This window comes from Fulmarus glacialis, unplaced genomic scaffold, assembly GCF_000690835.1.
Source record: "Fulmarus glacialis isolate BGI_N327 unplaced genomic scaffold, ASM69083v1 scaffold8691, whole genome shotgun sequence".
Taxonomy (NCBI): Eukaryota; Metazoa; Chordata; class Aves; order Procellariiformes; family Procellariidae; genus Fulmarus; species Fulmarus glacialis.
The window spans coordinates 40598-53763 of NW_009194654.1; the positions used below are offsets into that span (position 1 = coordinate 40598).

At 36.9% G+C, this 13166-nt stretch overlaps 1 protein-coding gene across 1 annotated transcript in view; it reads left to right on the top strand.

Annotated features, from left to right (window-relative positions):
• ARHGEF10 (Rho guanine nucleotide exchange factor (GEF) 10) overlaps window positions 1–13166 on the top strand; it is a gene marked incomplete at its 5' end in the record, with an annotated part of 72943 nt that overhangs the window by 37563 nt on the left and 22214 nt on the right. The window contains 6 exons of the mRNA XM_009587836.1: window positions 1566–1693; window positions 2176–2276; window positions 3494–3615; window positions 7118–7204; window positions 8559–8782; window positions 9930–10087. Coding sequence (XP_009586131.1) covers window positions 1566–1693; window positions 2176–2276; window positions 3494–3615; window positions 7118–7204; window positions 8559–8782; window positions 9930–10087 — 820 coding nt within the window. The remainder of the gene's footprint in view (window positions 1–1565; window positions 1694–2175; window positions 2277–3493; window positions 3616–7117; window positions 7205–8558; window positions 8783–9929; window positions 10088–13166) is intronic.

Below are 13166 nucleotides of genomic sequence, written 5' to 3' on the forward strand. Positions count from 1 at the left end.
GTAAAGACTGTAATAATTTTTATTTTTACGCCTAGTAATTCATTTATTGTTAACTGTTTAGCGTTATAAGTAGATTACAGCTGTCTTTCTAATCTTGTTTTTCTTTATTGTTTTTAAGCGTAGGTGGATACTAGAAGTGTCTGCATTTGCTCAGTAGCTGATAAGCTTACATGGAAACAGAATTACGTTTTGATCTTAAGAAATTGGATTCTTGCAGTTAGACAAGGTAGTAGGAGGATGGTTGTTTGGAGGAAGCTCTCGATGCCCATCCAAGCTCATAATCCTGGCTTTCGGGGGAAGCTGTACTTAAAACAAGTGCAAATCACAAAAATATAAAAGGATTTTCAGAGGAATTTTGAAAGTAATTTGCTTTGGCTTTGTTCAGATCCCTTTTATTTAGCTTATATTCTGGCAAACAGATACAGTACTTTAACACTGAATTTCAGAATGAGTTCTCCATAGTCTTAAGACTTAAAAAAATAGCTTTTTTCCTTTTTTTTTTATATCCTTTATGTATGCTTAGGCACAATTTTTAACTTCTACCTGCCACCATAGGCTGTAAATATATATGTGTGTGTGTGAATATGTATATGAAAGCTGAGTTTCTCTTGGAATATCTTGCCTTCAGAGTCAAGGGCATTAAATAAAACATAACATTTTGTGAAAATATGTACTGTGAAGGAAGTTTATGGAAACGGTACTTTTGGACAAAATTTCACAAGTATTTGAAGGTGAATTTCAGCTGCGTTATTAGGAATATGTATAGCACAGATACCATAAGACATTCACTCATTAACATCTACAAAACCTTTCTGCCTGTACTGCCAGTCAGAGCCAGCTACGTTTTGAAAACTTAACATTCAGTCAATGTTTCCAGGTAGAGATGTGTAAGATAATTAGAACAGTTTAGTTGAGGAATGAGGTCAGCTTCTGTATTTTTGAAAAAGACTTCAATTTTCATAAAATTCTGACTATGGAAAATTAGTCTACTTTTGTGTGTGAATATGAATACTCATTACTATTGATGCTTTAAGTGTCGCTCAGGTGTGCTTTTACCCTCTGTGACCGAACACTCAGCTTGCAGAGGGTTATTGTTTCAGCATCCTACTTAAACAGATTCCAACCACACAGACAGCTTTCATGATGGCTCTGTAAACATTTTGGCTCTAAGATTTGAACAAAAATGTATTGGCAGAATGATTTGAGATTTTCTTTAGAATTTGGGGCTTCTGTATAACTATTCATTGAAATGGAAGTAAAATGATTGTGCATACACCTGATGCAAATTTACATTTCTTAATCTGACAAATGCTTGGGAGTATCATTTGTGTATCAAACTCTGAGCAATGTGAGATTAACTCATCAGATAAAATATGTTAGCAAATTTTTTACAGATATTTTTGAAATGTGTTTACAAATATGGCTAAATTATCCATGATTAAAATGTGGACTAAATGAGGCCCAGGTTCCAGGAATTGTTTGTTACATACAGAGATCACCTTAGTTAGCCTGTCGGAAATAGGCCAGTAGGCTGGCGTTGAATCTTAGCTTTTTTAATTTTTCAGAACTTAAACCAATCTGTAGCCCATGACTGGACCTCAGGTTTACAAAAACTGATTTTGAAAAAAGAAGATGAAATCAGAGCGGCAGATCGCTGTAGAATTCAGCTGCAACTCCCAGGAAAACAGGACAAGTCAGTAGTAATCTTGATTACAAAACTTTCTAAATGGGCTTATGTATTAGGCATAGATGTACCAGGGAAGATTTGGGAATTTGTAGCTCTTCCCCCTCTTCTGTCTCCGCAGTTAGCCTCTGACTTCTGCTCTCATGCCACAATGCTGAGAACTTGCACGTTACACAGCAGCGTTGTAGTTTTTCTCCCGTTCCTCAACCCTGCGTTCCAGAGGCGAGAAGCAAGAGAGGAACCATGGCAGTGACAGCTAGCAGGGAACAGCCACTGTTACATTCCTTCACCAAGGAGGGTGTTCTTACACCATTTCATGTAAAGTGTAGGAAGATGGGCATATGGCATATCATAGCCTGCATGCTTATATCGGAGCTGTGTCTTTGTCTAAGTATTAGAAAATAATGAAATTTCATCTTGCTCAACATTTCTAGCCTTGACTGTCATAGTCAATGCATTTAGAGTGGCTTTTTTTTTTTTTTGTCTTGCAGGTCTGGGCGGCCCACTTTCTTTACAGCTGTGTTCAATACATTTACCCCTGCCATCAAACAGTCTTGGATCAACAATTTACAAATGGCTAAACTGGCCCTTGGTAATTCTTAGTTACTTAAATTTCATATCAAGTTAAGATAGCTTGCAATGTACAGTGTAATTTTCTTATTTTTATTTTTTAGAAAATGATTTTTTTGCGAAAAGCTAACTGCAGATGTTAAAATTGCAATGCAGTAAACAGTGATTGTGTATCACTACAAGGTAATGACGTTATAGATAGGATGGGGGTTTCGTTATGAAGGAATATAATTTCTACAGTATTTTAATGAAATCTGTGGTAATCATTACTAATTGTTGTATCTAAAACAACAAGAATGAGATACACTACAGGACAGACAGGTGAGGAAGTTATTCCATTATAAACTTATTTCTTCAGATCTTACGAACTTTTTAAACTTTGAACTTCAGGTTCAAATTTAGTTTTAGCTCAGAATGATTTTAGCTAGGAAATATCAGTAAAGCTTTTGGATTCATTTGTTTAGCTTTCTGAGCATGAAATAAACTTACAGATGTAGTTTTAATATAATGTAGTATTTCTGTAGTTGAATATGTAAAACTCAAGTTTTTTGGGGAGAGGTTTTTTTTTAACATAAATCTGTAGTCTTCTCTGGAGGGATTATCACAAACAAACCTGATCTAAGTGGGAGCAATAAAGAATGTGCTGTCCTGTGATGTTATTAGTCTCCCGTGTTTGCACAGGGGATATAGGTTTTCAAAGATACCTGGGATTTTGAATGCCTAAGTTGAGAAACATTGAGGATATGCACTTACTAGAAAGCACATCCTCAAATACAGTGCTTTTATGGTATCTCCCTGAAGGCAGGCAAAATAACAAAAACAAAAGAAGAGAGAATGGATGTCTCCATCATTCCAGGAGGAGGATCCTTATAATTATGATAAGTAGTAGGCAGTAGTGATGCCACTTACACAGGCAGAGAAATGCCATTTGCAAAACAAATTTCCTAGAGTCTGAGGAGAGGTTTGATATGCCTTTTCCTCTTTTAATAACCTACTGACAAGATCATTAAGAGAACACCCTTAACATTTTGCTAGTGTAAGGTGTTCTTTTTTTGCATTATTAATATGTATGTAATCTACTATATTGAATTTTTGCTCATAGTTTTACATTGTCATCTATGCATATATGGCATAAGAACAGCCTGATCAGTATTAACGAATCCTAACAGAATTCTTTTCCATTCCTGTAGAGAGGTGTAAGTGATTATTCAGTGAAAGTATTGTTTCTTTCGGTTACAGCGGAGGATAACCTGTTAGGTTGGTTCTGTGTAGAAGATGATGGGAATCAAATAAAAAAGGAGAAGCATCCTCTCCTTGTTAGACACATGCCAGTGATGATGGCCAAGCAACAGGAGTTTAAGGTGAATAGAATTTTTATATGAGATTACAATTACTTTTCTTGTGTGATGTAACTGCTAAAGAATACCATATTGTAAATACATCTATTAGTTCACATCTATTAGTTCTCTTGAGTTACTACCTTGGTGTAAGACCAGTAGCAATGGATGGTCCAAGAGGGTCACAGGAATGCAAAATACAGCAATCTTTGAGGCACTAAGGACCATGGTGTTTACTTTTATATAGTATGACATTCACTTTCAGATGTACGCTCATCATTCAGTGAAAACAGAACTGCTGGGAATTTTGAATTCGTCTTGAGGTTTCCAAGTGTTTGAGGCTCCAGAGTAACCTGCAGCTTACAAAATGGAGGAATCTTGCCTCCTTGATAGCTGTCCTGTACTGGTGTAACTATGTTGAATCCTCCTCAAATTTCTGATTTTCATTAGCGCACAGAGAGCAGTAGTTTTAAAATAATTTTTAAAATTCAGTTTTATGAGGTCTTATACAAAATGTAGTTCTGTTCTGAACAACGATACAGAAATCGTCTTAATGGTTCATTTCCTAAAGTAATATGTCAGTTTGAAGTCATGTTAACCACTGACTTTAATGAGGAAAATAAGTATAGCATGTCCAGACCAACAGATGGAAAGGAAGGCTGCTGGATATGGTTTTTTCCTATGCATCAACATGATTTCTTATTGACCATCAGTCAGTTAGGCTTGCGCAAAAACACTAATGGAAGTAAAATGGTATATGTATGGCCAGAATCCCAATGTTAAATTAACATCATCGTGTGGTACTGCTTAAAGCAGTAAGTCTGCAGACACTTGTTGCTAGGACAGCCTACACAGGAGGGTAGTTCAGCTGGCAGCTTCACTTCAGGTGTGAGTTGTTGGGGGAAAAGAATTGCTAGCTGGAAACACATTTGAAATGTGTAATGGTGTTAAATCAAGCCATTCCTATGATACTGGTTTTCAGAGAGAGCTGTGGTTTACAGCAGCCAAAGTCTACTGAAAGTCTCTAGTCTCCCATACAACCAAAGTCATTCTCGTCTTACTGAACAGTCAGCTTTTTCTGTATTGAATACTTTCTAAAGTCACCACTGGTGAAATAACGAAGCTAATTTAATTTTTTGCAGAGACTTAAAATATTTTTATGTTTCCTTAGAGCCTTTGCGTTTGTAAGTCCTGTAGTCCCATGCCAGGAGCCTTGAAGGCCCAGGCTCAACTTCTGTAATCAAGCTACAACAAGATCTGCTTGTTCTGAAAGGAAAGGAAAGCCTGTTGCCCATACAGTTGGGTGATGGTCTTTGCCTTGGTCACCTCAGGAGAATAGAGTGTGCGGCAGTATTTGCCTGAGCTCTGGGTCAACTTTGCCAGTTTTGCAGCTGATAAAGATAACATGGGTGTGAGCCCAGCTGTCATGCCTGATGCTTCTAAGTCCTCAATATTACTGGAAAAGATGATCTAAGTATTATCGGTGGTTTTCTGCAGCCTCAGCTGCAGTTTGGGTGTCAGGCCACAGCTTGGGGTGGGAAGAGACCGTTTGCTTGGCTGATCCTGCTTGTTATCTCTCTGTATGCTGCTCAGGCTGCCCGGTGGTGTAGGGAGCCTGTTACAACGTCTTCCATCAGAGCAAGTTTACACCCCAGGCAAAGGGCTTCTGTCAAGATTGAGAGCTAAACTACCAGGATTTAACTGTGGAAAAACAACATCGGTTTTGACTAAGATGCAAAGTAACACAGAGATTTAACAAGCAGCCTGAGAAATATCCAGCATGCAGGCTGTCTTTCCTTTCACTAGTGATGTATTTAGCTGTCACAGCTACTGTAAATCACCACTACGAGTAGATAGCTTCAGCATGTGTTAAATGAGACATGCTAAGACTGGCATGGATAGCTCTTTTTTTTTTTTCTTTTCTTTTTCTCATCTATCGGTTTCCATCCTTTATCCTTATAGTGAATTGCTTTTGTGAATACATAACATTATTTTTACTACTGCTAATCACTTGGTGATGCCTGCTGACTTCAGGAAGATTTGTGAAATTCTTTGTACTTTTAAAAATTAAACTGGTAATTTAGATCTCTAACTTACACCTGCTCATTTCTTTTTTTTTTTTTTTTTTATTATTCACTGTTAGGTGATTTTGCCAGGTTATGGTGAAGTTGTCTAAGTTAATACTAACCAAATTGTTTCTAGTACTGCAATATAATCACAATGACATTCATGTCTGAGACAAGTACATTACTGTGAATTATAGAGAATCTTGTCTAAAAATGTAGTATCACACCTCATCAGAAACTTTTTTATTCTTTACACAGTTATGAATTGCTTGTATATATTTTAAAGTGTTTACATAAGCTTTAGGGAGCTCTGCCATGGATATTGGAGAAATTAGGGAAAACAGAAATCCATGACTGCTCATAAAAATGTCTGTTTTCAGAGCCTTGGTGCTTGAATGATTTTCAGAGTTGGGGTGGACTTAAATATAGATCTTGAGTCTGGTGTAGCTTTCAGGTTTTTCTTAAATGGTCTGCATGATAAAATCAGGAGTATGGTTATTAATTTACTGACAGTAGCATGGTGACATGAAGTTGGGAGGGAGTACGAGTATTATGGATGATAGCACTAGCATTCAAAATGAGTAAAGCACCTGGAGAAATAATTTGAGGGGAAAAAGAAAAAAAAGGGATGACAGTCAATAGGACAGACACATGGTATGCTCAGGCAGAAATAAAGAGTTTCACAAGTACAGATTGAGGAGCTGGTGGAGTAGAAGGTCTGTAAAAGTAATTTTTAATAGACCAGCAAGCTAAGGATTCGTTAAGAATGTAATATTGTTACAAAGAGCAAATAATCAATGGGATGTATACAAACAGGCTTCAGAAGAGGTAATCATGATGTAGTGCTGCTAACAGCTCCGCTAGAATAGCGTGTTCAGGTGAGAAAGTTCTGCACTCTCAAATAAATGAAGCTGATATATCTGCTGGAGAGATGCCAGTTGGAAAAGAGATAATCAAGAATTTTAAAAACAAGAAAAAAAAAATCAATTATTTTTAAAATTTTTAAATTGAATAAATTAAGTGACAATGTTAATTTAGCCTAATGAAGAGGAGACTCAGGCAGGGTCATGACATATATCAGCCTTATATGTAAAAGGACACTGCAGAAGGGAAGTACCTGGTGGCTGAGATGAGAAGTACCAGACTAACAGTTACAGCAAGGATGACGTTAGGTTGGGTATTTGGAAGAACTTAATAAACGTCATGAAGCATTTGAGCAGATCAGCTGAAGAATTTGTAGGCTTTAGCTTTTAATGTCTGTAAGAGTAGGTAAGGAGTGTGTTGGGAACAACACGCATGGAGGTGACGCTGCCCACGGGAAGCTGGTCGGACTAAACTGACTTCTTGCCTTCTGTGATTCTTTGATATCCTTAAATGCTTTAATTAATTATAGACTAAATTAGGCAGAAACACGCATATCTTTTTAATGTGGTAACTGATCTCTTTTCCTTTGTTTGAAGATTGAATGTGCTGCTTATAATCCTGAACTGTACCTCTCCGGTGAAACAGAGTCAGATTCCTGTGCCATGGAACATGGTTTTCTTTGGGTAAGGATAATCTTTAAAAGCTAAAAAGCGGGTTGTATCCTGTTTCTCTACATTGTTTTTTGTGGCTCTCAACAACATATGGATCTGAAATAAATTTTGGGTTGTTTTTTTCTCCCTTTTTTTTTTGTTTGTTTGTTTTAGAATGGATGTCTATAAGGGATAGCTAGTAATTTTGTCCATGTGATCTCACTGTCCTCTGTAGGGTGTCAGTTATGTGTGTGTGATTTGTTAGTGTGGCACAGAACAAATTCCAAAGTGCTGAGCACATTCAGAAGTGAGTTATGTGCTAGTTTACAATGAGAGCTGCTAAAACCCATATGAGCTCACACTGTCCTATTGTCTGTTTCCATATTTTAAAAATGTTTTACCCATAAATAATCTGTTTAAGTCTGTACATATTGTTATGACCCAAATATGCAGATATTCCAGCAGACAAAGTCAGATAGCCAATACTTAAAAAAAAAAAGATAATTATTTCAGTAGCTTTTCTTGTTACTACAATACTGAAATTTTAAAGGAACCCTTGTGAGTTAAAAGTAGAAGTTAGAAATAGCTTTTGTCAGTGGTCTTTTGCAAGGTGGCCCATATAATTTCTTTTTGTCTTCACTATTTGTGAACAGTCATCACAAATATATGCCAATACTTTCTACTGCCACAAAATGTTCTTTCTTTCTCTTTGCTATGTTTTTTCATTTTGTATAAACATAAAGAGTTACTATATAAAAATACTTACTGCTGCTTGGGCAGACGTTCCCACCCCCCCACTCCCCCCCCGCACTCTTCCCAGATCTCTAAAATGTACAGATTTGTGGACATATTGATGATACTTAGTTCTGGATCAGGGAGAAGTTTAGGATCCTGTATCAGCAAGTTTACAGAAGGGATTATATTAATAATCCCTCTTTCTGTTGGGACAGAGCGTTTATTTGTAGACCTGTTACTGTGCAAAGGACAGGCCTCAGCTATATTATCTGTTTTAAGAGCATCTGAGATAACTTAGAACACCAGTTATTAAAATAATATTTTACACAGGTACTTACTGTAATTGCATTACATTGTGTGTATGCATATGAGTCAGACAGAACAGGCCATAATATTCCTCCTTTCAAAAAAGAAAGAACTGTTTTTGTGAGTATACAGGGGAATTTTGTGTATATAATGTTTTGAAATCTCTTGTATTTGTCCTGAATTATTTTCTTGTTTGCCTTAATGCATGAAAACTCATATTCATGCATATAACTTGAGATGCACTCTTCAGTTAACATTCCAGTCATTCCTTCTTGCTAATGCTGATCTTCCTGGAGACAGGTATCAGTCTTGGTCTTTTTTTTTTTCTTTCCTCTTTGCAATTCAGATTGGCAGTTGTACTAATCAGATGGGCCAGATTGCAATAGTCTCATTTCAAAGCTCCAGCCCCAAGGTTATTGAGTGCTTCAATGTGGAATCACGGATTCTCTGCATGGTCTACATACCAGAGGAGGAGAAACTGAAAGAGCAAAATAAGGCTCTGGACTCTGAAAATGTTCTTGCAAAATCTTCTAATGTGCCTACTATTTGCCTTGGCATGGAAGAAGGAAGGTGATTCTCATTCTTAGTGTACTGTGTATGATTTATTCATTAGGTTTACTATCCTGTAGAAAAATTGTGTGAGATACTTCCAAGAAAATGTTTTCTTTTTAAAAAAGTATCCATGTGATATCCCAGTGACCTCAACTTACCCTTTCCACATGAATCAAGGAAAAAATACTCTACATGATTTTAAAATACACTATGTAGTATTTGGAGGATTAAGTCATCATACATCATGTCTGAAAAATATAAATATTACTTTTGTAATGTTACAACATAATCTTTAGGTATTGGAAAAATTTCAGAGTGAAAAAGTGTTAATGAGGAACCCATTAACCTTCTACACTGTGATATTGTGCAGGATTTTTCATGTGAATAAATAATATTGCTGTTTACTATTGACATGAATTATTTTGCTCTGTTTGAATTGATGACCTTACTGAGTCATCGCTTGATTTATATTGAAGAACAAAGCTACATTTTCTAAACTTACAGGTCAGTAAGCAAACAGATCTTGTTATAGCTAGTGAGGGCATAAGTATGTAACTATATATGATTTTTGAAGGTGTTTCTAACAGGTATAAATGAAGAAGAACAAAATTCGCCAAGGAAAAAGCTATGTTTCGAGAAATTCCAACACCTAAGTGTACTGATTATCTTTGCTTGTGAAGTGCAATTAATTCCATATTTAACTATTCAATATTCCTAACATACCCATGGTAATCATCTGTAGGAATGGTGGGAATTTTAAGTGTAATTGATGTCTGGTAGTGAGTTTTTCTTCTCTTTTCCCTAGTTCTCTGGGTAATACTTAATCCTTTTTTTTTTTTTTTAAACTAATAGAAAGTTTTGGATAGCTCATAATAAGGACTTTGAGCATAATTTTTATTATGTGTCTTTGTTGAATAAATGTTTCTCCAGGCAAGATAATATGAAAAGTGTCGTCATATGTCAATGTTAAGTAATTGCAAGTTGTCTACATAGACATTTTGGAGGGTCAAGATACTCCTTTCCATATTCATTTTCCTATGAATGGAAGGAGAAAATCTTTTTTTTCCCCCCAATATTTTATTCTAAACCTCTTCTGTGCATATTCTAATAAGAACTAAATAAAACATAACTTCACAGGTTTATTTTTTCTTGCTTCTTTTTATAGCATTTCTATTTACAAAAGTTGCCAAGGCTCAAAGAAAATTCGACTTCAACACTTCTTCACTCCTGAAAAATCAACTGTTATGAGCTTAACATATATGTCTCAATACTTGTTTGCTGGCTTGGTAAACGGAAACATCTCAATCTACACAAAAGCAGAAGGTAATGTAGTGATATGATTTGATAACATCCTGAGGAACTTGCGTGTCAATATATTTTGGCAGAAGTAGTTTTCCGCTATTGTATTTTCTGAAAATTCTCTGTAAAACTGCTGAACTAAGGTTACTACGCTTTTCAGTACTTCTGAAAAGGCTTGTTTTCTGTTTTTGAAGGACAGTAGAAACTTTGATACTGTTCCTGCTTTTACCCCATGATACATATGAAAACAGATTTGTGCCCCTTAGCTTAAACCCTAAGATCATCGGTGTTACAAGAGTCCAGAAGTTTATGTGATAACAGGCAGTTATACTTCTGAACCAGGACTGTCTTCTCCAGAGCTGGTTCAGGTGCTTGTCTGTGTACTTTCAGTACATCTCACTACCTTTCCTGCAGTGCTGCATACACACATTGTTAATTCAGTTCAAAATCAGCAAGGCTTTACTCAAAGTTTGAGACCTGAGTTTTAAAGTGATGTGTTAGCACAGAGACACCTCACCTTGCAAAGTGTAGAGCCAGCAGAGATCTGGTGTATCTTATTAGTGTGAGCTGCATAATGATGGTTGTCATACTTCTCTAATGAGGTGGGCCCTGTGAACAGTGCAGTTGCATTTGTGTGGCACTCTACCTCGGCTACTAAATCCTGCCAGTCTCTAACTGAGGAGCTAAGCTCAGTATCTTGAATCTTGGAACAAATTATATCTCCAGTGTTAGATCATATAAAGACTTAGTTTGGGAAAGGTACAGGATGCAATTTTTTTTTTTCAAGCAACAAAGAATCTGAAAAAAGTGTTGGGAAAGAGATTCCTTTTCACCAGTTGTCATCTTCAACACAGTGGGTTTCCTGTTGAGCTGTTGTCTCTTATCTAAAACCAGACACTAGATTTCAGTTCCCTTAAAAATTTTTTTTTTTATCACTGAATAGCAAATTTTTCTTTGTTTTGGAGGCACAGGAGTGGCCTTGATCCTAGTCTCATAACATCATTTTTGATGTTTCAGTTTCTGTATGTACCTGGTGGGGTGGTAAAGTGAATCTGTTGTCTTCTCTGAAAGGGAGTTTTTAAGCTCTTTTAAGACTGCAATTGCTGTCACTCAACTTCTTCCAGAAAAGACCACTTCAAAAACACGAGCTGCATCCTTGGCAGTATAGGTAAGAAAGGATGCACGAGTTGCGTATTATAACAGAGGATGTTAAGGACAGGGCAGAGCTGTTAACCAGACTGAATTACGTTATGAGCTGCAGGTTATGTTGTATTGACCAAGATCATAGCATCCTCCGTTTACCTTCCTCTGAAGACACCAGTTTTGTGCAGCTAGATATTCATAGAGCCTGTTGTAGTCTATTTCAGGATCGCTGAAGCACTGAGATGGGAAATACGCATTCATGTTTTTCTGACTCATCTTGTAGTCCCTTTCCAGTTTGGTCTGTGTGTGTTATTTCAGTTCTCCATGCCCCATGAAAGTTGTGCAAATCAGCTGCTCCTATGTTAGTGTTCGTATTCCTTATAGTTGGCTGCTGTGGTCATGTGAGGTAGTCAGCCCTGGAGGGGTGTTGTTATGAGCACTGACCTATTTTACCAAACAAAGGAATCCAAGCGGTGAAACGGGAGGGAGGGGGAATGCAGCCTCCAAAGAGCTTTGTGCAATTCATCAGGGTCACCTTCTGTTCTACAAGAGGGGGTTACTTTCCAGCCATGCACTTCAACTTGGGTTTTAGTGTATCAGCGTGAAGGAGATTAAGGAAAAATTTAAAAGTGAATGTGAAATATGGTCACTGCATTACAAGGCATCTTGATTTGAAGCCTGAGAAGGACAAATACTGTGGGATGCACAGGTAAAATGGTTGTGCAGCCTATTGTGGGACTCCATAAATGAAAAGGGGTAATCTTTCTTCTAGGATGAAAATCCACCTCGCCGTCTCTATTAGAGTTGTGATCCTTGTGTCTTCCTCTCTGGGCAGAAAGTGTAGTGGATCAGTTCAGTCACTGAAGCTCGATGCCTTTATGTATGTAGTCAAAGACCCACGACTTCTGTCATTTGGTTTTCAGTACCTAAATAGCTCTAATTTCTCCTGTTGTTTTCATATGGCTCCATGCATGTAAACATCCAGCTTGTTTACAAACAGCAAGTGCTGTCTTCTGACTTTCTTCACAAGAGAACTTTGTCAGAATGACAGCATCCAGAGAGCTTTCTGGCTGCAGAAAGTCTTGTCCTGAAGTAATTTAAAATGGAAACTAAGAAGTATGTATAGTAAACCGAGGAACACATGCCGTGTTAGTGGGAGAGTTGAAGGCGCACAGTGAGATTTCTTCCTTTCTGGCTGGTAGTTATGTTTTACTGAGACTCCTCTGTATCCGTGTATTTTCACTTATGAGTTAAAAAGTACTTAAGCCTGAATGTATTTGAACATAAATTAAAAGCAAAGTCAATGAGGTGTTGATATCATAAAATCTACTCAGTTCTTAAATGTGAGCTAACATGGTGATCTGTGAAAATGTCACAGAAAGACTAGGAGGTAGGTCAGTTAATACGTTAATCCTAAAAATAGGAGCCCTGATAATTATCCTCAATAATCCTTAATTTTATGTGGATGAGAAGACTAGTTTGGGGAACCGTGAAACAGCTAATGCATTAAATGCTGTTATGTATAGGAATGGTAGTGATGCAGATTGTAAAATTTCTGACACCTTGTGTGTTGGGAACTTGTTTACAGTGCTATTAACTTTTGCACAGTTACCAGTCTGAAATATTGTGTATTTAGTGTTTGCCTTGGGCTGAATTATTAAGAATATTTCCAGGCAAAACACTCTAGATGAGGCTAAGGAAAAAGTACATTGTATTGTCTCTGTTTAAAAAACATAACAAAACCCCTTTGTGGTGATTGCAGACGGCCCAGCAGATGTGTTTTGTGAGTGATGTAATAGCAAAAAAGGTCAGCGCGTGTTTGACTTCCATTCACAAAAGTATCTTAGGAACGGGAAATCACAACCTTTATGTAATATAGGTGTATTGTTCCTGGTATACTGTAGTCAGTTCCAGCTACTTCCTTTCTTCTAGACATAGATATACATTTCCTTTCCATAAA